Raw genomic sequence first — 25492 nt, 5'->3', positions numbered from 1 at the left:
GAAACTTGTTAAAGTGGTTGCTGGTGGTATTTCCGTTCGCTGTACTATGTTCTCTGCGTTGAAATAAACTCGCTGGCCATTCTCCAAATGAGCTGACAGATGCACAACAGTAGGATGGCGTTCATGAATTGCAAATGAAAATATTCTCCAGATTGCTTCATTGCAGTTCACATACCTGCCCATTTGAAATTTGCTAATTTCATCTCGTTCAACGCCAATAACCGCCATATCGCTTCCTTTGGTGACATATTTGTAAACATACTTAATTAATTTTATTGAACTGCAATACTCAACATTTATATGTGTTTTGAATGCCTTAGACAAAATTGGCGAATATGGAACGATCCATGTGTTATCAACCACGAAATTCTTTCCTTTCAATTGAGTGATGAATGTTCTGCCATTGTCAGCGGGTGAGCGACGCCGATAGAGAGGGTATCCGTCGTTTCCAGTTTGAGTTTCCGAAAGAAAAGCACGGGGACAGCGTTTTTTGCATTTACTGTCCGACATACAAACCGAAGATGGATCGTGTTCTCCGCATGGCCCATGAACCATATTGGCCATCACCACTTCGTGCAACTCTGGATCTATTTCAACATCAGGAATTTCGGCGGAAATGATGGCATCAATTTGGTCAGGTGTAATTTTCTCCACCATCAAAAGAAGAATGTGTGTGTGGGGCAAACCTCTCTTCTGCCACTCCAATGAGTACATTCAGCATCGAACAGTGCCATATACACGTTGTTTCGTAATAAAGTCCATCAAACATCTGAGTTTTTGTTTAAACACGCGTGCTGTAACATCGTGGCGATCGCTTGGTGATTGACCGGGATGCAATAGATTCGTAATGTCTGGCCATTTTGGATTGCAAGTTAATGTAACAAACAAATCCGGCCGTCCATAATTGCGCACGTAAGTCATCGCATCCTGGGAGTACTCATGCATGTGTCTAGGACTGCCAATGTATGTCGATGGTAAAATATAGAGTCGACCAATATCTGTAATATCCGCATCACCATTCATTGCATCTCTTAAGTGAATATACTCTTCAAATCGCAACTTCGACTGATTGTATTGCATGTAATTAAGTCGTTCTGTCTCAACTTTAACGTACATATCAACTGCATACTGTTGAAATAACCGTCCATATCTCAGTAAATGGTTGTCATAGGTTTGGCGAATCATCATTCGATATGCGTAAAACTTCATTGAACTGACTTCTTTATTTGTCTCGACACCTAAAAGCTTAAATTACCTATATGAAGTAGCAAACAAAAATTTTTTTTACTAACCATTCACCGGATTTATCATCTTATATCCTAAGTGATATCCGTCTTCTCTACGGCAGAACATGAGCCGATATTGCATTGCGTCGTAAGACCGATGTGTCTCACTTATCCGTTTTAGTGCGTTTTGATTTCTACGTTTGATAACAATATCACGCGACTGCAAATTTTCTCCAACAACAACAACTGATATTTCGCTATCTGTAGGTGCATTATATTGTCTTTCATGTGACCCTGTTGGTCTTTTGCCCGCTTGTATGATTATACTATGACCATCTGTTGGCATACGTTCCAACGAAATCGTAAACAGTTTAATGAGGCCATTGTGTTCGTGTAACATTTGCTGCAATTGTTCGATTATTTCTCTTTTCGTTGTATTGAAGATAGCACAACGCCGATTTACTTCATCATGTGAATCTCCCAGAAAGTAAATTTGGAGATATTTGTGTTCTTGATCTGGATGCGGCAACAGCGATCCAGCGAGATGAAACATTTGCCCATGAACGTGTATAATTGGAGGAAAGCTCTGTAGTTTCTGTCGAATATTGTTTGGCAAAAATACCTTAAACGTTGGATTGTAGTTTTGTTCATTTACAATTTGCTTTAAGAAATGGCTCGAGTGAGGAGATTCACCGTAAAGCAGCTGGAACAATGGCTGTGGTGGTGGAAGCAATTCTGGCAACGGTTCATTTTTAAATTTGACTGCATTGAAATATTGACAAACTACTGACATCTGACCGATTTGAACAGATGCGCTATATTGAATGTTTGGATCATATCGAAAACCTGCCCGTTCAAAGTTCACAAAAGAAAGATGTTGCCGCTGTTGTCGTCGAATAATCGCATATTGTGATCTTACTTCATCACTTTGGCGAGCACGAACTTCCTTTCTTCTCGATCGTTGTTGCTGATTGTGAACTTCCCTTCTTCTCAATCGTTCTTGCTGATTGTGTGTTTGGTTGACATCTTCTAACTGGTGCGTGCTACTCTCCAGCAGTCTATTTCGTGGTGATACCTTCTCAATAACACTTTCCCTTTGGCGTGCTCTGCTATTTCGTGTTCTCCTTGCGGCCTGGGAACTCCGAGAAGTGTTACCATACGTACTGATTCTTGACATCGTAACAAATATCTAATTGGAAATGATCATTCATTTGCATAAAGTTCATATAAGGTTTTACGGACCAATAACTTACCTTTGAAAACTCCAAAAATGAATGAATTAAACTAAGGAAGCAGATCAATTGAATGATAAATTCCAATGTACATAAATCGGTATTCGCCAACACGCTAAATCACTTTCACTAAATAACTCACTTTTTAAAACAAAATATATCAATATATCAGTAAAGCAAGGCGCATTTTTATTGCCCTCTAAATTTTGCGTGTTCGATTGCAAAGCAAAATTGACGTTTAATTTAATTTGTGTTTGTTTCATAAAACTGCCATTTCCTTAAACCAAAAATAGCACGTAACACAACCAAAATTACCATATAACCGCTGCAGCAAGAACAACCAAAATGTCGTGCTAGGTGGAAAATGAGATAAATATATGGTGGATTAACAACCAAAATAATTAAAGATTGTAAGGGAGGTACCACGTCCCCTTTTTTGATAACGCCAAGCTTTATGGGTGAGAATGGTGTTGTTTCCAATAGCTCTATACCAATTTTCATGTTCCTACCTTAAACAGTTTTGAAGATATTCACCTTGAAAAGCTCAGTTTGTATGGGAGGTGCCACGCCCCCTTTTCCGATTATCCCTTCTTTTATGTCTAAGAAGGCTTTTGATACCATATAGGTCTATACCAATTTTCAGGTCCCTACCTTGAACCCTTCTTCCCTTCACAGATATTCTGCTTAAAAAATTTAGTTTGTATGGGGGGTACCACGCCCCCTTATTCGATAGCCCCCGGTTTTATAGGTGAGAGCGGTGTTGTTATCCTGTAGCTCTGTACCAATTTTCATGTTCCTACCTTAAACACTTTTGAAGATATTCGACTTGGAAAATTCTATTTGTATGGGAGGTGCCACGCCCCCTTAATATTTTATTCTGAGTTTAAGACATGACCTGCGCGTGGTAATAACAAACAAATCCCCCAAAGGAAGTATTTCATTTGGTTCAGCCGTTTTCGAGTTTTAGCGTTACAACTATACACCATTTCATTTTTATATATATAGATTACACCTACAAAATAAGAATTCTTTCCATTATTTCTTTGGGACGATTGTCACCGGTTCTCTTGTCGTTTCAATAGCTTTGCCGTAACAAACCATAGTAAATATATATGTTTACGAGGTATGACAATTAAGTAGTGAGACTGATTCCATAAAATCCATATATTTGAAAATTATTCTACAACTCTGCCATCCCCTTCAAAATAGTTCCCTTGGGCAGCTATACAGCGATTCCACCTCGTTTTTCTACGCTTCGTAACATTTCTGGAACGCTTCGAATGGGATGTCCGCGATAACCCTCGTTGTGGCCGCCTGGATGTCCGTAATCGACTCTAATTGGTTCCTTTGACCACCGATTTTGTATTAGGAAACAAAAAAAAGTCACAGGGTGACATGTCGGGCGAATAAAGCGGCTGTTGCAACACGGCGATTCCAGTTACGAGCGATGTCTGAGCGCACCCTATTGACTCGTTTTCGCAATCTTTTGAGTACTTGGCAATAGTAAACTTGATTCACAGTTTTCCCCGGTGGAACGAATTCTTTGTGGACGATTCCACGGCTCTCAAAAAGGCAATAATCATCGTTTTCAACTTCGACTTGCTCATGCGAGCTTTTATCGGGCGGGGGGCGCGCGGAGACAACCACTGTGAGCCTTGGCATTTGGTTTCCGGGAGTAAGAGCACTATCACCATACACTCTTACAATTTTAGCGTACGTTTCCGAAGCTGTTTCGCCCAATCTGGCCCAAATTTTATCGCGACGCGTTGCTCTTGATTTCGTTTTTCCATTTTCGTGACGAGCACTACAAACACACGTCTACTCAACTTGACACAGCAGGCGAACTAAACAAGCTAGAGCGATGGTACATATGTCAATGGAGAGGGCAGGGATGCCGGAAAAAGAGAAAGGGTGAAGGTCACAGGTTTACCACAAGCGCGGCGATAAAATCAGTCTCATTACTTAATTGTCAAACCTCGTATGTAAGAGTTTGCTGATTTTGCGAGCCAAGAAAATATACTTTAGTATTGGCAAATATTTTAAACCGACAAGAACTTTGTTACAAATTTTATATTTTCTGGTATTTGCGAGTTTGTATTGACTTTTCCCTTCCATAAGGATCATCAATAAGTTGTTCAATTTATAATTTTTAACTTTTGTCTCCGTCGCGAAAAGACGCTTGTAGACAAAGGTATGTTCGATGAAAAGTTATAGAATCTGTTTTTATGAATGAAGCGAAGTCGCTTGCTGAATGTGCGTCTGCGGTTATGAAAAAAATGTTTTTGTTGTAAGATTTACCACGTCTTGGCTGCCATTTAGACTTGTAATGTTAAAGTTATTTAAGACGATTGTTGTTCTTATACAACCTTGTTTTTTTTTTGTTGGTTATGTAACGTGTTTTTCAATAGCTACGCAACAAAAGTAGACCAATAGGGACAACAAACCATTTTTCCCGTTCTTTCGACATTTCTCTTCAGTAAGGTTGACCATTTCATTATGGAAAGACATACGATCCAACAACGAGTCGAAATTATTAAAATTTACTATCGAAATTCGGAGTTAGAGGCCTCAACTTAAAGAGCGGGGGTTTCAATAAGAGCGGTACCAAATAAGAGCGGTTCGAATAGGACGACGCCACAAGTCACACAGCAACTGTCACAATCGAGTTATTAAAAACCAAGTTGGGGTGAACATTAGGGTGTGTCATTCTGAGACAACCTTTTTTTTCAACTGAAAAACAGGATCAAAACTTTCAAAAATGTGTAAAAAAAAGTCACTCAAAAGATGAGCTCTTAATATTAATATTAAGAGGTTCCTATTTCAAATTTTCTGTTTTCCATATTAATAACATGAAAAAAAAACATTTTTTTTTTGTGGCGGTTATTGTGCGGAGGTTTTATATGTGCATGCGATGGCTGCCAGTAGGGCTGGTAAACTCGATTCCGATTTTAGTCTAGAAAACAGAAAATTTGAAATAGACACCTAATATTAATATTAATATTAATATTAGGAGCTCATCTTTTGAGTGACTTTTTTTTACACATTTTCGAAAGTTTTGAGCCTATTTTTCAGTTGAAAAAAAAGGTTGCCTCAGAATGACACACCCTAGTGAACATGTTATCTCACGAAATGGTCCAGTCAATTGGCCACCACGGTCGTGCGTTGTGTCGTCGTTAGACTATTTCTTGTGGGGCTACGTCTATGGTCTATGGCAACAAGCCAGCGACGATTGATGAACTTCGTACGAATATCGAATGTGAAAGTGCAGCATTATCAGCCGATTTATGCTTGAAAACCGTCCTAAATTGGGTTCAGCGTCAGCACTTCTGACGCTTGCTCGTGGTGGCCATGCAAAAGAAACCGAGTTCCATACATGATGGCATTTAATGTACTTTCACACGAATAAAAAATTTTATTGATATCCCATTTTTGTATTACTTAAAAACAAAAATTTTATCGCTCTTATAGAAAACCCCGTTAAGTGGGCTTGTGATTATTACTTTAAAGAAAAAACGCAAAAAAAATTAATGGGGAATGTTTAATGTCGAAAAAACATTGTTTGAAATTTATTTTTTTAAAGATTATCTCTTTCAAATGTTGGCTGCGACTACATCTCAGATGGTCCATCCGTTGAGTCCAATTTTCGGTGACTCGTTCGAGCATTTCAACTGGTATTTGGAGAATGACACGTGCGATACTTTAGACTTTACATATCCCCATAGACAAAAGTGTAATGGTGTGATACAGCTTTATCTTCATAGCCAATCGACTGGCCCAAAACGAGAAATTATTTGCTCATCAATGAATAAATCCAGCGATAGATCCTTTGTTCGGGAAGTGGCGCCGTCTTGTTGAAACCAAATGTCGCCGAGATCACGAGCTTCAACTTCGGGCATCAAATCAGTTATCATAGCGAAAATGTCGCTTTACGTTCTCACCGCCATCATTTTTGAAGGAATATGGACCGATGATTCCTCCGGCCCAAAAACCGAACCGTTGTTTTTTCTGGATGAAATGGTAGCTCTTAAATCTCTTTAGTTGCTCTTCGTCCCAAATACGGCAATTTTGCTTGTTGATATACAAATTGCTGAAAAAAAATTTGACTGGAAAACGTCAGATTTTCTTGGAACTTTTCAAGAGCCCATGAGCGGACCGGTGTCGCTTGTGAAGGTCGAGCGACTTCAGTTCTTGCAGAAGTTGTATTTTGTACGCTTTCAATTTAAGATCTCGATTTTCAGATACGGGTGCTATATTTTCTTCATTGTGTACTGAACGTGGTCCATTTGGTCGAATTCAATAATTATTCAATAATGAATGCTAGGTCTCAATATGGATAATGTTGTTGCGAATAGTACACTCAGTAGGTCGATTATGTTGACCATAAGTTGAGCGAAACGTGCGAGACACATTCTTTACATCATAATACTGAAAGAAAATAACTTAACACGACTTACGCGAGGATATACCTCCATTTGGATCACCAGTTACAATATATGCATATATTATCTAAATAGAATAGTGCGCACATATTGATAAGCAGAGCGGATATTTCATTAGGCATGCATATTGATTATTTAATACATAAAAGCATGTTTCAAAAATTTTGCATATTAACTCTTTCCAAGAAATCGCTGAAAAATAAACATATATTTTATTTTATTTCATTCATTCCAAAAATTTATTGAAATAAAATATAAACATAAATAAATTATCCTTCCAGGTTTTTTAGGCTTTTTTAAGCTTTTTTCTTATGAAATTTGAGCAAGAATAGCCTCACAAATTATGCCTCACAAGAAATCTCTCAAATATTTCCTCTCAACTCAGTTGAGAGGTTTTTTCAGAATAGGGCTGTTAGTCTAAGAGCTGATTTCACTGCCAGTGGTTTACATAACAAGTATGTTGGGAGTATACGTAAAATAATGTTTAAGGCCTAACTATAATATGCATATGCAGCCGTATGTTACTGTCAAAAAATTAACGAAAAGTCTGTCAAATGCATAAGGAGCGGAGAATAGACTTTAGAATAACTATAATGTACTTACATGCAGAAGAGAAAATGGTCAATAAACAATTCGTGCTTTGATTATATATTTCGTCTGGATTTTGCAAAAATGACTAGAAAATTAAAATATTTAAAAACAATTAAAATGCTTACTTCTCTGTTAGACGGAATATGCATATTAACAAAAAGTAGTGAAATTAAAAAGAAGAGTTCGGTCATGTTCAGTGAGGGAAATAAACAGGAAGAGGAGGTAGGATGGTTTTGTTGTACGATTCCTAGAAATGAAGGGGATTGACCACATTTTTTTTTTTTTTATATACACGCGATTGAAATAAGAGGCATACTTTGACGTAAAAACATTTCATTTTTCAGTATTTTCGTCTAAACTTTGTATAAAACATTCGTCGTCCTACATCTTCAAATTCAAAATGATGTATCTGTTGACAAAAAGCGAAAACAGCTGATTCCGTACGGAAGATGCGACCAGTTTCGCATTTTCCTTAAGCAAATGACGTTTGAAAAAACTTGACGAAACTTGATGTAAAGTACATTATAGTTGCAACATACAATTTGTGTGTATTCGGACAGTTGCTTACGCTGGCTTAAGCTAGCCTATGCACATTATAGTTAGGCCTTTAGTTCCTGACTTGACGTAGTTGGAAGAGCACGACTGATGCAAGCACTAGCTGATCTTTGTTTGATTTCCATTCGCCTTACCTCGTTTTTTATTTTCCACACAGAGATTTCTTCGGACGGAACTTCGTTAAAGCTCCCAACGTTCAAATTATTAACCTGTCCATGTCTGTTGCATCTGTTGAAATTTTTCCAAAAGGTTCAGAGATGTCCAAATCGTAAGGCATTAGGCTGGATGTTTTTTTTTATCTCCATAGATTTTTCTTTTTTTGTTACCACAGGCCTCTGTGACCTTTCTGTGGATTTTCCTTTAGGATACGCATGCTGCAAAACAGCCAGTTTTTCTGGGTCTTTCTAAATTAAAAAAGGGAGAGATTAATTAGTCTGAAGCCCTTTGAACTTGTTGTGAGCTTTTGCCCGCCTTTTGTATATAAATTACTTTGACTTTCTTCCAAAATGAAGAAGTATATTTAATTCCTGCGCGCATTTAATAAAGGTTACTAACCAATTTATTATGTTGTTCTGAGACTGTTGCAATCAAGCCGGGAATAAAACGTAAGATCGCGGCGATTTAAAAGGCTTGAAACTTTTTATGGCCCTATGTACATTGTTATTTTGTCTCCACCGTTTTGTGTCTTGTGGTTATCCATTGGTTGGCCTGAAGACTCTTTACTGGATGTCGTCCAGTTGTGATTTCGTTTCTGAAGATATTCAACGCTATACACCGCTTGTATCAATAGTTTCCTACATTGAGACGTTTCTGCCGTATTCTCTATCTCATTAGAGAAAGATTTTTTAGAATATATTTTTTCTTTCCTATCCCCTTTTTTGTATGACCTTATAAGGTGGTATTATTGGTCCCAATTAGAGAGCTGCAGGTCAAACACTCGTGCCGAAAACATAATCAAATCAACTCGGCTGATCATACACAACATTATTGATGGCGTCAAGTACCGACAGGACAGAGTAAACCACTTCGGTTTAAATCAAATAATATCAGCTAAGTGCGTTGTTTCAACCGAACCAATAAATTGGGTTGTCAAAAAAGTCTTGCAGTATTTTTATTGAATCAATTCGCCTTCCGGAGTGTGGCGCATCTTCGACCAGAACGAAAACGTTGAAACCACTGTTGTGCGGTGGAAATTGAAACTGTATCGGGTCCATAAACTGCACAAATTTTATTCGCGGCTTGACATGCATTTTTGCCTTTATCGTAGTAGTACTGTAAAACATGCCGTATTTTCTCTTTATTGTGCTCCATGTTTGCAACGCTATAACTTACTTAAAAGAAACGACAATCAATCAAACACGTGTTAGCGCGTGAAATGAGCTCTCCAAAAAGGTATAGCATGACCCGATGCGACGAATACAGCTAGAACTACGCGCTTTCAGCGCCAACTAGCGAAAATACCGCAAGACTTTTTTGTCAACCCAATATTACTTGAGTAATGTAGCATTGATTCCAATCATGTGAGGCTTACTCAGGTAAAAACGTATGAACTCTGAATGAGAGCACATGCTGGAAGCTTTCGATGCTCAGGTAAAAATGTATGAACTTTGAATAAGAGCACATGCTGGAAGCTTTCGATGCGTACATACTCGTACATCGAAATGTACATTTGTAACACAATGGAAAGAGAAGTATCGAGGGCGAGCATTTGTAAAATTTCCACCAGGAAATTCATCCCATAACGAAGGAATTCACGACGTGAAATTTTAACATTTACTTAATACTAGCTGATCCGGAAAACTTCGTTCTGCCCAAAATAGATTTTTTTTTCATTTCAAAAATTACACCGGTATTGGTTTTAATAGAATATGAATGATTTTTCCTAATTTCATTGTGTATACTTTAACAAAATTTTTACAAATCTTTCTTTTGTAAACATTGAACGGGCAGGTTTTCGATATGATCCAAACATTCAATATATCGCATCTGTTCAAATCGGTCAGATGTCAGTAGTTTGTCAATATTGCAATGCAGTCAAATTTAAAAATGAACCGCCAGGGTTATGTTGCGCCGGGGGAAAGACGATGCATTCCATGTATAATACCGAGGCATCTCCGAGTAAAGCAATGTTCTCGCGAACGGATCACTGGCGCAAGTTGCAAAGAAACTTGTTAAAGTGGTTGCTGGTGGTATTTCCGTTCGCTGTACTATGTTCTCTGCGTTGAAATAAACTCGCTGGCCATTCTCCAAATGAGCTGACAGATGCACAACAGTAGGATGGCGTTCATGAATTGCAAATGAAAATATTCTCCAGATTGCTTCATTGCAGTTCACATACCTGCCCATTTGAAATTTGCTAATTTCATCTCGTTCAACGCCAATAACCGCCATATCGCTTCCTTTGGTGACATATTTGTAAACATACTTAATTAATTTTATTGAACTGCAATACTCAACATTTATATGTGTTTTGAATGCCTTAGACAAAATTGGCGAATATGGAACGATCCATGTGTTATCAACCACGAAATTCTTTCCTTTCAATTGAGTGATGAATGTTCTGCCATTGTCAGCGGGTGAGCGACGCCGATAGAGAGGGTATCCGTCGTTTCCAGTTTGAGTTTCCGAAAGAAAAGCACGGGGACAGCGTTTTTTGCATTTACTGTCCGACATACAAACCGAAGATGGATCGTGTTCTCCGCATGGCCCATGAACCATATTGGCCATCACCACTTCGTGCAACTCTGGATCTATTTCAACATCAGGAATTTCGGCGGAAATGATATCATCAATTTGGTCAGGTGTAATTTTCTCCACCATCAAAAGAAGAATGTGTGTGTGGGGCAAACCTCTCTTCTGCCACTCCAATGAGTACATTCAGCATCGAACAGTGCCATATACACGTTGTTTCGTAATAAAGTCCATCAAACATCTGAGTTTTTGTTTAAACACGCGTGCTGTAACATCGTGGCGATCGCTTGGTGATTGACCGGGATGCAATAGATTCGTAATGTCTGGCCATTTTGGATTGCAAGTTAATGTAACAAACAAATCCGGCCGTCCATAATTGCGCACGTAAGTCATCGCATCCTGGGAGTACTCATGCATGTGTCTAGGACTGCCAATGTATGTCGATGGTAAAATATAGAGTCGACCAATATCTGTAATATCCGCATCACCATTCATTGCATCTCTTAAGTGAATATACTCTTCAAATCGCAACTTCGACTGATTGTATTGCATGTAATTAAGTCGTTCTGTCTCAACTTTAACATACATGTCAACTGCATACTGTTGAAATAACCGTCCATATCTCAGTAAATGGTTGTCATAGGTTTGGCGAATAATCATTCGATATGCGTAAAACTTCATTGAACTGACTTCTTTATTTGTCTCGACACCTAAAAGCTTAAATTACCTATATGAAGTAGCAAACAAAAATTTTTTTTTACTAACCATTCACCGGATTTATCATCTTATATCCTAAGTGATATCCGTCTTCTCTACGGCAGAACATGAGCCGATATTGCATTGCGTCGTAAGACCGATGTGTCTCACTTATCCGTTTTAGTGCGTTTTGATTTCTACGTTTGATAACAATATCACGCGACTGCAAATTTTCTCCAACAACAACAACTGATATTTCGCTAACTGTAGGTGCATTATATTGTCTTTCATGTGACCCTGTTGGTCTTTTGCCCGCTTGTATGATTATACTATGATCATCTGTTGGCATACGTTCCAACGAAATCGTAAACAGTTTAATGAGGCCATTGTGTTCGTGTAACATTTGCTGCAATTGTTCGATTATTTCTCTTTTCGTTGTATTGAAGATAGCACAACGCCGATTTACTTCATCATGTGAATCTCCCAGAAAGTAAATTTGGAGATATTTGTGTTCTTGATCTGGATGCGGCAACAGCGATCCAGCGAGATGAAACATTTGCCCATGAACGTGTATAATTGGAGGAAAGCTCTGTAGTTTCTGTCGAATATTGTTTGGCAAAAATACCTTAAACGTTGGATTGTAGTTTTGTTCATTTACAATTTGCTTTAAGAAATGGCTCGAGTGAGGAGATTCACCATAAAGCAGCTGGAACAATGGCTGTGGTGGTGGAAGCAATTCTGGCAACGGTTCATTTTTAAATTTCACTGCATTGAAATATTGACAAACTACTGACATCTGACCGATTTGAACAGATGCGCTATATTGAATGTTTGGATCATATCGAAAACCTGCCCGTTCAAAGTTCACAAAAGAATAATCGCATATTGTGATCTTACTTCATGACTTTGGCGAGCACGAACTTCCTTTCTTCTCGATCGTTGTTGCTGATTGTGAACTTCCCTTCTTCTCAATCGTTCTTGCTGATTGTATGTTTGGTTGACATCTTCTAACTGGTGCGTGCTACTCTCCAGCAGTCTATTTCGTGGTGATACCTTCTCAATAACACTTTCCCTTTGACGTGCTCTGCTATTTCGTGTTCTCCTTGCGGCCTGGGAACTCCGAGAAGTGTTACCATACGTACTGATTCTTGACATCGTAACAAATATCTAATTGGAAATGATCATTCATTTGCATAAAGTTCATATAAGGTTTTACGGACCAATAACTTACCTTTGAAAACTCCAAAAATGAATGAATTAAACTAAGGAAGCAGATCAATTGAATGATAAATTCCAATGTACATAAATCGGTATTCGCCAACACGCTAAATCACTTTCACTAAATAACTCACTTTTTAAAACAAAATATATCAATATATCAGTAAAGCAAGGCGCATTTTTATTGCCCTCTAAATTTTGCGTGTTCGATTGCAAAGCAAAATTGACGTTTAATTTAATTTGTGTTTGTTTCATAAAACTGCCATTTCCTTAAACCAAAAATAGCACGTAACACAACCAAAATTACCATATAATCGCTGCAGCAAGAACAACCAAAATGTCGTGCTAGGTGGAAAATGAGATAAATATATGGTGGATTAACAACCAAAATAATTAAAGATTGTAAGGGAGGTACCACGTCCCCTTTTTTGATAACGCCAAGCTTTATGGGTGAGAATGGTGTTGTTTCCAATAGCTCTATACCAATTTTCATGTTCCTACCTTAAACAGTTTTGAAGATATTCACCTTGAAAAGCTCAGTTTGTATGGGAGGTGCCACGCCCCCTTTTCCGATTATCCCTTCTTTTATGTGTAAGAAGGCTTTTTATACCATATAGGTCTATACCAATTTTCAGGTCCCTACCTTGAACCCTTCTTCCCTTCACAGATATTCTGCTTAAAAAATTTAGTTTGTATGGGGGGTACCACGCCCCCTTATTCGATAGCCCCCGGTTTTATAGGTGAGAGCGGTGTTGTTATCCTGTAGCTCTGTACCAATTTTCATGTTCCTACCTTAAACACTTTTGAAGATATTCGACTTGGAAAATTCTATTTGTATGGGAGGTGCCACGCCCCCTTAATATTTTATTCTGAGTTTAAGACATGACCTGCGCGTGGTAATAACAAACAAATCCCCCAAAGGAAGTATTTCATTTGGTTCAGCCGTTTTCGAGTTTTAGCGTTACAACTATACACCATTTCATTTTTATATATATAGATTACACCTACAAAATAAGAATTCTTTACATTATTTCTTTGTGACGATTGTCACCGGTTCTCTTGTCGTTTCAATAGCTTTGCCGTAACAAACCATAGTAAATATATATGTTTACGAGGTATGACAATTAAGTAATGAGACTGATTCCATAAAAACCATATATTTGAAAATTATTCTACAACTCTGCCATCCCCTTCAAAATAGTTCCCTTGGGCAGCTATACAGCGATTCCACCTCGTTTTTCTACGCTTCGTAACATTTCTGGAACGCTTCGAATGGGATGTCCGCGATAACCCTCGTTGTGGCCGCCTGGATGTCCGTAATCGACTCTAATTGGTTCCTTTGACCACCGATTTTGTATTAGGAAACAAAAAAAAGTCACAGGGTGACATGTCGGGCGAATAAAGCGGCTGTTGCAACACGGCGATTCCAGTTACGAGCGATGTCTGAGCGCACCCTATTGACTCGTTTTCGCAATCTTTTGAGTACTTGGCAATAGTAAACTTGATTCACAGTTTTCCCCGGTGGAACGAATTCTTTGTGGACGATTCCACGGCTCTCAAAAAGGCAATAATCATCGTTTTCAACTTCGACTTGCTCATGCGAGCTTTTATCGGGCGGGGGGCGCGCGGAGACAACCACTGTGAGCCTTGGCATTTGGTTTCCGGGAGTAAGAGCACTATCACCATACACTCTTACAATTTTAGCGTACGTTTCCGAAGCTGTTTCGCCCAATCTGGCCCAAATTTTATCGCGACGCGTTGCTCTTGATTTCGTTTTTCCATTTTCGTGACGAGCACTACAAACACACGTCTACTCAACTTGACACAGCAGGCGAACTAAACAAGCTAGAGCGATGGTACATATGTCAATGGAGAGGGCAGGGATGCCGGAAAAAGAGAAAGGGTGAAGGTCACAGGTTTACCACAAGCGCGGCGATAAAATCAGTCTCATTACTTAATTGTCAAACCTCGTATGTAAGAGTTTGCTGATTTTGCGAGCCAAGGAAATATACTTTAGTATTGGCAAATATTTTAAACCGACAAGAACTTTGTTACAAATTTTATATTTTCTGGTATTTGCGAGTTTGTATTGACTTTTCCCTTCCATAAGGATCATCAATAAGTTGTTCAATTTATAATTTTTAACTTTTGTCTCCGTCGCGAAAAGACGCTTGTAGACAAAGGTATGTTCGATGAAAAGTTATAGAATCTGTTTTTATGAATGAAGCGAAGTCGCTTGCTGAATGTGCGTCTGCGGTTATGAAAAAAATGTTTTTGTTGTAAGATTTACCACGTCTTGGCTGCCATTTAGACTTGTAATGTTAAAGTTATTTAAGACGATTGTTGTTCTTATACAACCTTGTTTTTTTTTTGTTGGTTAGTAACGTGTTTTTCAATAGCTACGCAACAAAAGTAGACCAATAGGGACAACAAACCATTTTTCCCGTTCTTTCGACATTTCTCTTCAGTAAGGTTGACCATTTCATTATGGAAAGACATACGATCCAACAACGAGTCGAAATTATTAAAATTTACTATCGAAATTCGGAGTTAGAGGCCTCAACTTAAAGAGCGGGGGTTTCAATAAGAGCGGTACCAAATAAGAGCGGTTCGAATAGGACGACGCCACAAGTCACACAGCAACTGTCACAATCGAGTTATTAAAAACCAAGTTGGGGTGAACATTAGGGTGTGTCATTCTGAGACAACCTTTTTTTTCAACTGAAAAACAGGATCAAAACTTTCAAAAATGTGTAAAAAAAAGTCACTCAAAAGATGAGCTCTTAATATTAATATTAAGAGGTTCCTATTTCAAATTTTCTGTTTTCCATATTAATAACATGAAAAAAAAAAACATTTTTTTTTGTGGCGGTTATTGTGCGGAGGTTTTATATGTGCACGCGATGGCTGCCAGTAGGGCTGGTAAACTCGATTCCGATTTTAGTCTAGAAAACAGAAAATTTGAAATAGACACCTCTTAATATTAATATTAGGAGCTCATCTTTTGAGTGACTTTTTTTTACACATTTTCGAAAGTTTTGAGCCTGTTTTTCAGTTGAAAAAAAAGGTTGCCTCAGAATGACACACCCTAGTGAACATGTTATCTCACGAAATGGTCCAGTCAATTGGCCGCCACGGTCGTGCGTTGTGTCGTCGTTAGACTATTTCTTGTGGGGCTACGTCTATGGTCTATGGCAACAAGCCAGCGACGATTGATGAATTTCGTACGAATATCGAACGTGAAAGTGCAGCATTATCAGCCGATTTATGCTTGAAAACCGTCCTAAATTGGGTTCAGCGTCAGCACTTCTGAAGCTTGCTCGTGGTGGCCATGCAAAAGAAACCGAGTTCCATACATGATGGCATTTAATGTACTTTCACACGAATAAAAAATTTTATTGATATCCCATTTTTGTATTACTTAAAAAAAAAAATTTTATCGCTCTTATAGAAAACCCCGTTAAGTGGGCTTGTGATTATTACTTTAAAGAAAAAACGCAAAAAAAATTAATGGGGAATGTTTAATGTCGAAAAAACATTGTTTGAAATTTATTTTTTAAAGATTATCTCTTTCAAATGTTGGCTGCGACTACATCTCAGATGGTCCATCCGTTGAGTCCAATTTTCGGTGACTCGTTCGAGCATTTCAACTGGTATTTGGAGAATGACACGTGCGATACTTTAGACTTTACATATCCCCATAGACAAAAGTGTAATGGTGTGATATAGCTTTATCTTCATAGCCAATCAACTGGCCCAAAAAAAGAAATTATTTGCTCACCAATGAATAAATCCAGCGATAGAAACCAAATGTCGCCGAGATCACGAGCTTCAACTTCGGGCATCAAATCAGTTATCATAGCGAAAATGTCGCTTTACGTTCTCACCGCCATCATTTTTGAAGGAATATGGACCGATGATTTCACCGGCCCACAAACCGAACCGTTGTTTTTTCTGGATGAAATGGCAGCTCTTAAATCTCTTTAGTTGCTCTTCGTCCCAAATACGGCAATTTTGCCTGTTGATATACAAATTGCTGAAAAAAATTTGACTGGAAAACGTCAGATTTTCTTGGAACTTTTCAAGAACCCATGAGCGGACCGGTGTCGCTTGTGAAGGTCGAGCGACTTCAGTTCTTGCACAAGTTGTATTTTGTACGCTTTCAATTTAAGATCTCGATTTTCAGATACGGGTGCTATATTTTCTTCATTGTGTACTGAACGTGGTCCATTTGGTCGAATTCAATAATTATTCAATAATGAATGCTAGGTCTCAATATGGATAATGTTGTTGCGAATAGTACACTCAGTAGGTCGATTATGTTGACCATAAGTTGAGCGAAACGTGCGAGACACATTCTTTACATCATAATACTGAAAGAAAATAACTTAACACGACTTATGCGAGGATATACCTCCATTTGGATCACCAGTTACAATATATGCATATATTATCTAAATAGAATAGTGCGCACATATTGATAAGCAGAGTGGATATTTCGTTAGGCATGCATATTGATTATTTAATACATAAAAGCATGTTTCAAAAATTTTGCATATTAACTCTTTCCAAGAAATCGCTAAAAAATAAACATATATTTTATTTTATTTCATTCATTCCAAAAATTTATTGAAATAAAATATAAACATAAATAAATTATCCTTCCAGGTTCCTGTGCAAGGATATAGTATAATTCTTATACTACCGCGCGTATTGTGCTCGTTTTATTTGTGAAATTCACTGAAACAATATTTCGTTTTGCTAAGGCAAAGTGGCACATTGCAAGTAGAGCACATCTACGGAGTTCTCCGTTAGTGTCCCTTCATGCTGCAGTATGCACATCTACTTAAAGTGGTTCTGACTGGTCTACAAACGGTTTATTTTATTTTTTTATGCGACGTACAGTTTTCATTTTATTTTCTTTCCATCATTACATAGGGTTGAAATTATATCCAGTTTGAAGTGATTTTTGGCAATAAAAGCATTAACAACTGCGACATCCAGAAAGTTAAAAAATATTCCGTGTCACCATTTGCGGCTTTTCCTATTCAGTTCATAGTATTTCTTTAGCTGATCTAACTTGCCAACGTTATTCATGTGCATATTATAATCGTGTATAATTTCCGGCTTATCGATTTCTTTTCGAGAACCATCGCTTTTTATTGGCTTTTTCGGCATGTACTACTAAAATTAGAGTTAAACTACCTACAAAAACAATCAATTCTATAAAAAACAAATTCTCATTTATCTATCTTGAAGAATGCCTTTCAAACCATTAATTCATCAACCGCAAGATACTCGCCCGCATTGAAGCATAACTTAAATCCTCCATCTGGAGGATGGAGTCATGTGTAGAAGTTCACGCAAGTGAGGAAAGTTCTCTGATCGCCATTCACTTGGGAGTGGCCAGAAACGATTCTTTTACATATGACTCAAGCAGCTCACGACTTCCGATCTTTGACCAAGTATCCTCTGGGTAGCCTAAGAACATCCGTTTGAAGGCGAGCTAAAGTGAGAGGGCGAAATATCCCCTACTTAGGGTTGTGCGCTGGGTTTGGGACCCGCCACGTAAAAAAACACCCCCAATGAAAAGCAAACACACCCCCTTTTGATGACGACCATGGCAAACGAAATAAGGACTATGATTTGAGGGCACGCACCTGGAATGTCCGGTCCCTTAATTGGGAAGGTGCCGCTGCCCAGCTGGTTGATGTCCTCGTGAAAATAAAGGCTGACATCACCGCCGTCCAAGAAATGCGATGGACGGGACAAGGACAGAGACGAGTAGGTCCTTGTGACATTTACTACAGTGGCCATATAAAGGAGCGCAAGTTTGGTGTGGGATTTGTGGTGGGAGAGAGACTCCGTCGCCGAGTATTATCATTCAGACCGGAGAATGAACGTCTAGCCACAATCCGCATCAAAGCGAGGATCTTCAACATATCGCTGATTTGCGCCCACGCCCCGACGGAAGAAGAGGACGATATGACCAAAGATGCTTTTTATGAGTGCTTGGAGCGCACCTATGAGAGATGCCCCCGCCACGATGTCAAAATCGTGCTTGGCGACTTCAACGCCAGGGTGGGCAAAGAAGGTATCTTTGGCACTACGGTCGGTAAATTCAGCCTCCAGGAGGAAACATCCCCAAATGGGATGAGGCTGATCGACTTCGCCGGGGCCCGAAATATGGTTATCTGTAGTACTAGATTCCAGCATAAGAAGATACATCAAGCTACCTGGCTGTCTCCGTATCGAAAAACCACCAACCAGATCGATCATGTTTTGATAGACGGAAGACACGTCTCCAGTGTTTTAGATGTGCGTGCGCTCCGAGGTCCTAACATCGACTCGGACCACTATATTGTTGCAGCCAAATTTCGCACCCGCCTCTGTGCAGCAAAAAACGCCCGCCAACAAACACAAGGAAGGTTCGACGTCGAGAAGCTGCAATCACAACAGACAGCCGAAAGATTTTCCACTCGGCTTGCACTCCTGCTCTCTGAGAGCACTCGTCAACAACTCGGTATAAGGGAACTGTAGGACGGCATTTCAAACTCCTTACGTACAGCTGCAACCGAAACCATTGGCTTTCGGAAAGTGCAAAAGAACAGCTGGTACGACGAGGAGTGCCAGGTCGCAGCGGAGAGAAAACAGGCTGCCTACCTCGCAACGCTACGATCGACCACAACACGTGCGGGATTTGATAGATACCGAGAGTTGAAGAAGGAAGCGAGACGCATTTGCAGACAGAAGAAGAAAGAGGCCGAAATGCGTGAGTACGAACAGCTTGATAAGCTGGGCGACAGGGGTTATGCTCGAAAATTCTACGAAAGAATGCGGCGGCTTACAGAAGGTTTCAAGACCGGAGCATACTCTTGTAGAACTCCCAAAGGTGATCTAGCCACCGATGCCCAGAGCATACTTAGACTATGGAGGGAACACTTCTCTAGCCTGCCTGAAGAACAACAAAGCGGCAGAGGTCGACGGATTGCCGGCCGAGCTATTCAAACACGGCGGCGAAGAACTGATAAGGAGCATGCATCAGCTTCTTTGCAAAATATGGTCGGATGAAAGTATGCCCAGCGACTGGAGTTTAAATGTGCTATACCCAATCCATAAAAAAGGAGACCCCACAATCTGCGCCAACTACCGTGGGATAAGCCTCCTCAACATCGCGTACAAGGTTCTATCAAGCGTATTGTGTGAAAGATTAAAGCCCACCGTCAACAAACTGATTGGACCTTATCAGTGTGGCTTCAGACCTGGTAAATCAACAACCGACCAGATATTCATCATGCGCCAAATCTTGGAAAAGACCCGTGAAAGGAGAATCGACACTCACCACCTATTCGTTGATTTCAAAGCTGCTTTCGACAGCACGAAAAGGAGCTGCCTTTATGCCGCGATGTCTGAATTTGGTATCCCCGCAAAACTAATACGGCTGTGTAAACTGACGTTGGGCAACACGAAAAGCTCCGTCAGGATCGGGAAGGACCTCTCCCAGCCGTTCGATACCAAACGAGGTTTCAGACAAGGCGACTCCCTATCGTGCGACTTCTTAAATTTGCTGCTGGAGAAAATAGTTCGAGCTGCAGAACTGAATCGAGCAGGTACAATCTTTTATAAGAGTGTACAGCTGCTGGCGTATGCCGATGATATTGAAATCATTGGTCTCAACACCCGCGCCGTTAGTTCTGCTTTCTCCAGACTGAACAAGGAAGCAACGCAAATGGGTCTGGCAGTGAACGAGGGCAAGACGAAATATCTCCTGTCATCAAACAAACAGTCGTCGCACTCGCGACTTGGCTCTCACGTCACTGTTGACGGTCATAACTTTGAAGTTGTAGATAATTTCGTCTATCTTGGAACCAGCGTTAACACCACCAACAATGTCAGCCTGGAAATCCAACGCAGGATTACTCTTGCCAACAGGTGCTACTTCGGACTGAGTAGGCAATTGGAAAGTAAAGTCCTCTCTCGACGAACAAAAACCAAACTCTATAAGTCGGTCGGTCATGTTGTGCGGATGGATGAAAACACTCCAGCGCTGAAAGTATTCGGCGCTGTACCCGCTGCAGGAAGCAGAGGAAGAGGAAGACCTCCACTCCGGTGGAAGGACCAAGTGGAGAAGGACCTGGCCTCGCTTGGAATATCCAATTGGCGCCACGTAGCGAAGAGAAGAAACGACTGGCGCGTTGTTGTTGACTCGGCTATAATCGCGTAAGCGGTGTCTACGCCAGTAAAGAAGAAGAAGAAGCAACATATCTTAAAACCAGTAGTCTCGATAACTGACCTGGGGTTTTATTCTCATCAAAAATTTGATTCCAAGAAAAACACGAATTTCTAACGCATTTGTTGGAATGTAGGGCTTACAGGTTTGTTCAGCAGACAAATTAGTTTGGAATACGTTAAGATCAATAATTTTTAGTGTTCAATCGTAACAGTATGTAAAGTTGAAAATTGAAATATTGTCGTGGGATAGCGTGTTTTCGATAATATCAGTAGGCTCCTGTCTGGCGCCCGCAAATACTTCTGGCGGTTCCACAAAATTTGATGGTTACTTATTACCTGAACTAGAGAAACTTCGTCGTCGCTTTCGAAAATTTCTTGCGAATTATGTTTTCTGCTCCATTTTTCATTGCGATCCTTTTGAAAATTCATTATTGCACTATTTTCGTTTATGAAAAACATATTGAATTATCTCTTTCGTACACTTGATATAATTTTTTTTTAGAAAATATAAATATGTAGGAAATATATTCCAAGAAGTGGTATAGTTTTTATACCACCGCGACGGAAAGAATTAATGTATCAAAATATTACCAAATTAGGTTTGCGTGCCATTTGCAATGCCGCCGGAAAAGAAATCATTGTGTGAATTCGTATGTCGAATGAAAGCACCTCCAACGCTAGATTTGTAAGCCCAGGTTGTACCTACTTTGGACTTCTTCGGGATCTCCCTCATGATTTAGCGAGTTTTTTTTTCAAGGTCCTTTTGTAATGTTGGCGGTTGTAGCTATATGCTTCTGAGCAGGTAGACAGCACAACACATTTCCGCATATCTAGATTGTATTTTGGCTTCATTTTTAGAAGATTGTCGTTTACACATTTCGTTTGTACACTGGGATCCGAACGGGTTAGTTATTTTTGAGAAATAGTCTTAAGTGGTGCGATCCACTGCGGCTGTAATTGTCTATTTGAGAATAGGTGCAGTAGTATGCTTATAACCAAGATGGTTAAAGTTCTGCCTGCCCTGCCAACCACGGCTACACACTTTTGCCAAATATTTCAATACAACTACACATTTTTTCTCTATCACTAACACCAACGCATATTTTCGGGTTATTTTTTGTTTACCTACTTAAATCATTTCTTGATTTATTTGAATGAGTGCGAAGGAGAAAACATAATTGTCAATAGTGCCAAAAGAAAATCCCAAAAAGGGTAATAAAACAACAATTGAAAAACGCATGTCATTCGTGATTGTACCATCGTAAAGGAGGCTCGTACAACAGGAAGGTAAGTAAGTGAATTTTATGTGACTACTCTAGAGCAGAGCCGTTCAAAATAATGCGCAATTTATTTACCAACGCATACAATCACACATTTGATATCTGCTAGCGTGTGATTGTGTGCGCGCGCTTGCTTAGTACACTGAGTGAAATCGTGCTATTTCGTTATTTTGTTATTAAAAATTTAGAAAAAAATAAAAAAATATGGTTTTTGATTAAAAAAGCAATTAAGAACAACAACATTTTAAGTTAATTTTTTCTAACTTTCCAAGATTTTTTCCATATCGACTTCACGATCGTAAGTTTTGATTCTCATTAAGTCTTCCATATGCTTATTCGAAACTGAATTCCTGTATTTCGAGTGTATTTTTGACGCTGGCAGAATTAGCGTCATAGCGTACATGCTTCGACTGCATTTGCTTGCCTATACTCCGAGTATAGGCATGAAAAATTTTGAGCGGCTCTGCTCTAGAGGGTCACAAAATAGGCCTTTTTTGAGATTTTTTTCGGGAAAACTATTAAATCTGGTTTTTAACAAAAGGGATTTATTACACATAACTGCTTACAACTATTTTATAACTATTTTTGAAGAAAAATTAATTGATAAATGGCGGCTACACAGCGTTCTCCCTAGGATGTCTCCGTTTTTTCGGGAACCACGGCCGAACACACAGCTTCTGTAATTTTTTTATTGAACGGTTTCCGCTTGTAAGTGAATAGCACAGAAATACGTAGGATTTTTTCGATATATGTATGCATTTTTGACAAAATGGCGGGTCTTTAAAGGGACAAGTAACAATTTGGCCTAAAAAATTGTTCGAAATTTGTTAATAAAAAACAAACTATGCAAGATAAAAAAATCCTACGTACTTCTGTAGATAATGTATTTCTGAAGATGTTGTCAAAATTTCAAGTGAATCGGTTGTTAATTTTTTGAGTTATGTTTCCGGCCAACTTGAAGAAAAAACAGTTATGAGATAAATGCGTTTAAAGTTTTGAGTGGGCTCCCTGCCGAACGAACGGCATTCGACTAGATAACGAAAATGGGGCATTTAGCATTTTTTCACTGTCATAATCTTTCGGGATAACATTTATGAGACCATAATGTATCATTTGAAAAAAAATTAAATTTTCCGAAAATTCTAGAGTGGCTTAACCCCTTAAGTAAGTATGTGAAAAAAGTGTGTGTTGTTTGAAATTGGACTGCGTAGTCCAATATAATACGCACAAATAAATATGTACATATGTATGTATTTTATGCGTTTAAGGCGCCCTGCACAATCCAATATAATATGTGAAAACAAATGTTTGTTTTATATTTTAAATGATCATATAATATTTGTCTTTTCTTTCGGATATTATTATTTATTTTATTTAATTATTCTTTCTTTTCAGATTTTATCATTATTTTTATTTAATTAGTCTTTGCTTTCAGAGTAAATTCTATTTGCATTTAATATATTTTATTTTTTCAGATAATATTAATCTTTTCTTTTAGATATTACAAATTCAATGTAAATATTATTTATTTCAATAATGTGTATAAATGTATAAATAATGTTTCTCTTTAATAAATCTTTTTTCAGATATTAATTATTTTTAAATTAAATATATTTTTATTTATATAAATTATAATAAATTTTATGCGAATATGTAAAAAATAAAATAAAAATTTAAAAAATTAAAAGATTTTGTTTGAAATTTTAAAAGTAGGAATCAAAAAAGGCAACGCTACATCAGGCGTCGATTGGGAATATTAGATCAGGACAGATATACTTTTTTATATGACACTGCTGAATGAGCGCTACAGAGATGTATGATCACATGTATCCGTAGGTGTGAGGGGAAAAGTGGGTAGAATCTTCACGCGGCTTATGGCAATCTAATTTCATCATTTTTACCAACTTTACTACCTACTACAGGTTTTTTAACCGCTCATAGCTTACAGAGTTGTTTGTGCGATTGGTGATTCTTGTGAGTATTGTTGGTATTGGTAAAATGTTGATGGGACTCAAGGCTATTGCTTCTCTGTGTATTAAACTTTAAAGGCAGGAGTTATATGAAGTCAATTAATTTGTTATGTATGGTATTAAAGATACCATAATATCTTGATGTACGTAGTTAAGCACTTTACGCTTCTCTTCTCTCTTTTTCAAGCAAATAAATTTGGATGGATCGCCTTAAAATTCATATCTCACGCAGTTGTGCAAAGCCACATTAAAGGCTCTAAAGGCTTTGGAATTGAAATAAGTGATATAAAAATCAAAAGGCACAATAGACCTACAGTCGTGGTGTATATCCTCTTCGCCTTTATCTATTTACTGGATCTGGTACTCTATATTGATCAGATAAACTCTTGCCAAGCCCTGAAGCAATCATAAGATCGCATACTTTAGCGAATTCTTCCTGAGAATTCTGACGACTAAATAACCTTGGCAGTTGTTGCGCTAATATTTTAGTAATAAGGTTTCAACAATACAATATTTACATGGGAAAATCAATAAAAATTAATTCGCAATATTGAATTTGTCAAACGCATGCGATTTATAATTTGTTGAGTTCTATTATATAACAGATATAAATATAAATATATCAGCGCAGTGTTTAGGTCATTTTCATTGTGGCCCAGGAAAGTCAGACAACGATCAACTTAAATTATGTAGTCCAAAACCACCACATTTCGCGAATGTGCCAGGAAAATAAGTTTTCTCGGTCGTTATTCTTTGTAGAAAAGCCAAGCTATTAAACGATTTTGCCTGTTGTGAAAGTCCCAGGTACCCTACCGAAATTTTATACCGTACACATAAAAAACTTTTAGTGATATTACATATGTGTGACTAGAATCTGACCCAAACGAGTTTTAAAGCGCTAAAAATCTGTTTGCGGTCGTGATAAGCACCTGCAGACTTTCCAACCGCCGGCAATTGTAGTCCAAAAAAAAAAACAGTAACATGCATGACAATGCTCGCCGATACCAAGGGATGATTGAAGTATCCCTGTCCCACAAAGAATGAAAGAACTGCACATTGATTTGGTCAGAGAGCTTGGATTTTATTCTGTGACTTTGAAAATTGACCTGTTTCTACCGGATCAAAGGAAGTTTATCATTTTAAGAACAAACCGCCAACTAGCTGACAATGGTAATTTTTCTTGGGCGCATCTGAAACCTGCTTTGTCTGAAACTTGCAAGTGAATAATCGCCAAAAATCCAGAAAAAGTGGAATTCGCGGTACTCTTTTGACATGGTGTAATTTGATTCTGTGGGACGAATGCGCAATGTCATTCAACCGAGCGATTGAAGCACTGCTTGGCAGCTTACAAAACATTCGGGG

The 25492-nt window shown here is 38.5% G+C and overlaps 2 protein-coding genes across 5 annotated transcripts in view; one reads left to right on the top strand and one right to left on the bottom strand.

Annotated features, from left to right (window-relative positions):
• LOC125780259 (uncharacterized) overlaps positions 1-25492 on the top strand; it is a 464637-nt gene that overhangs the window by 121772 nt on the left and 317373 nt on the right. The window lies entirely within an intron of this gene.
• LOC125775391 (uncharacterized) overlaps positions 1180-25492 on the bottom strand; it is a 105399-nt gene continuing 81086 nt past the window's right edge. The window contains exons 1-2 of one of the 3 annotated variants that reach the window (XM_049445931.1): positions 12484-12585; positions 1180-2301 (exon numbers count right to left, since the gene is read on the bottom strand). In XM_049445931.1, coding sequence (XP_049301888.1) covers positions 1288-2301; positions 12484-12585 — 1116 coding nt within the window. In that variant the 3' untranslated portion in view covers positions 1180-1287. Of the gene's footprint in view, positions 2302-12344; positions 12586-25492 lie in introns of those variants that run through there. The other 2 variants (XM_049445932.1, XR_007421170.1) reach the window with 2 other exon arrangements.

This window comes from Bactrocera dorsalis, chromosome 1 (genome assembly GCF_023373825.1).
Source record: "Bactrocera dorsalis isolate Fly_Bdor chromosome 1, ASM2337382v1, whole genome shotgun sequence".
Lineage (NCBI taxonomy): Eukaryota > Metazoa > Arthropoda > Insecta > Diptera > Tephritidae > Bactrocera > Bactrocera dorsalis.
This window is presented reverse-complemented; position numbering and strand designations above follow the sequence as displayed.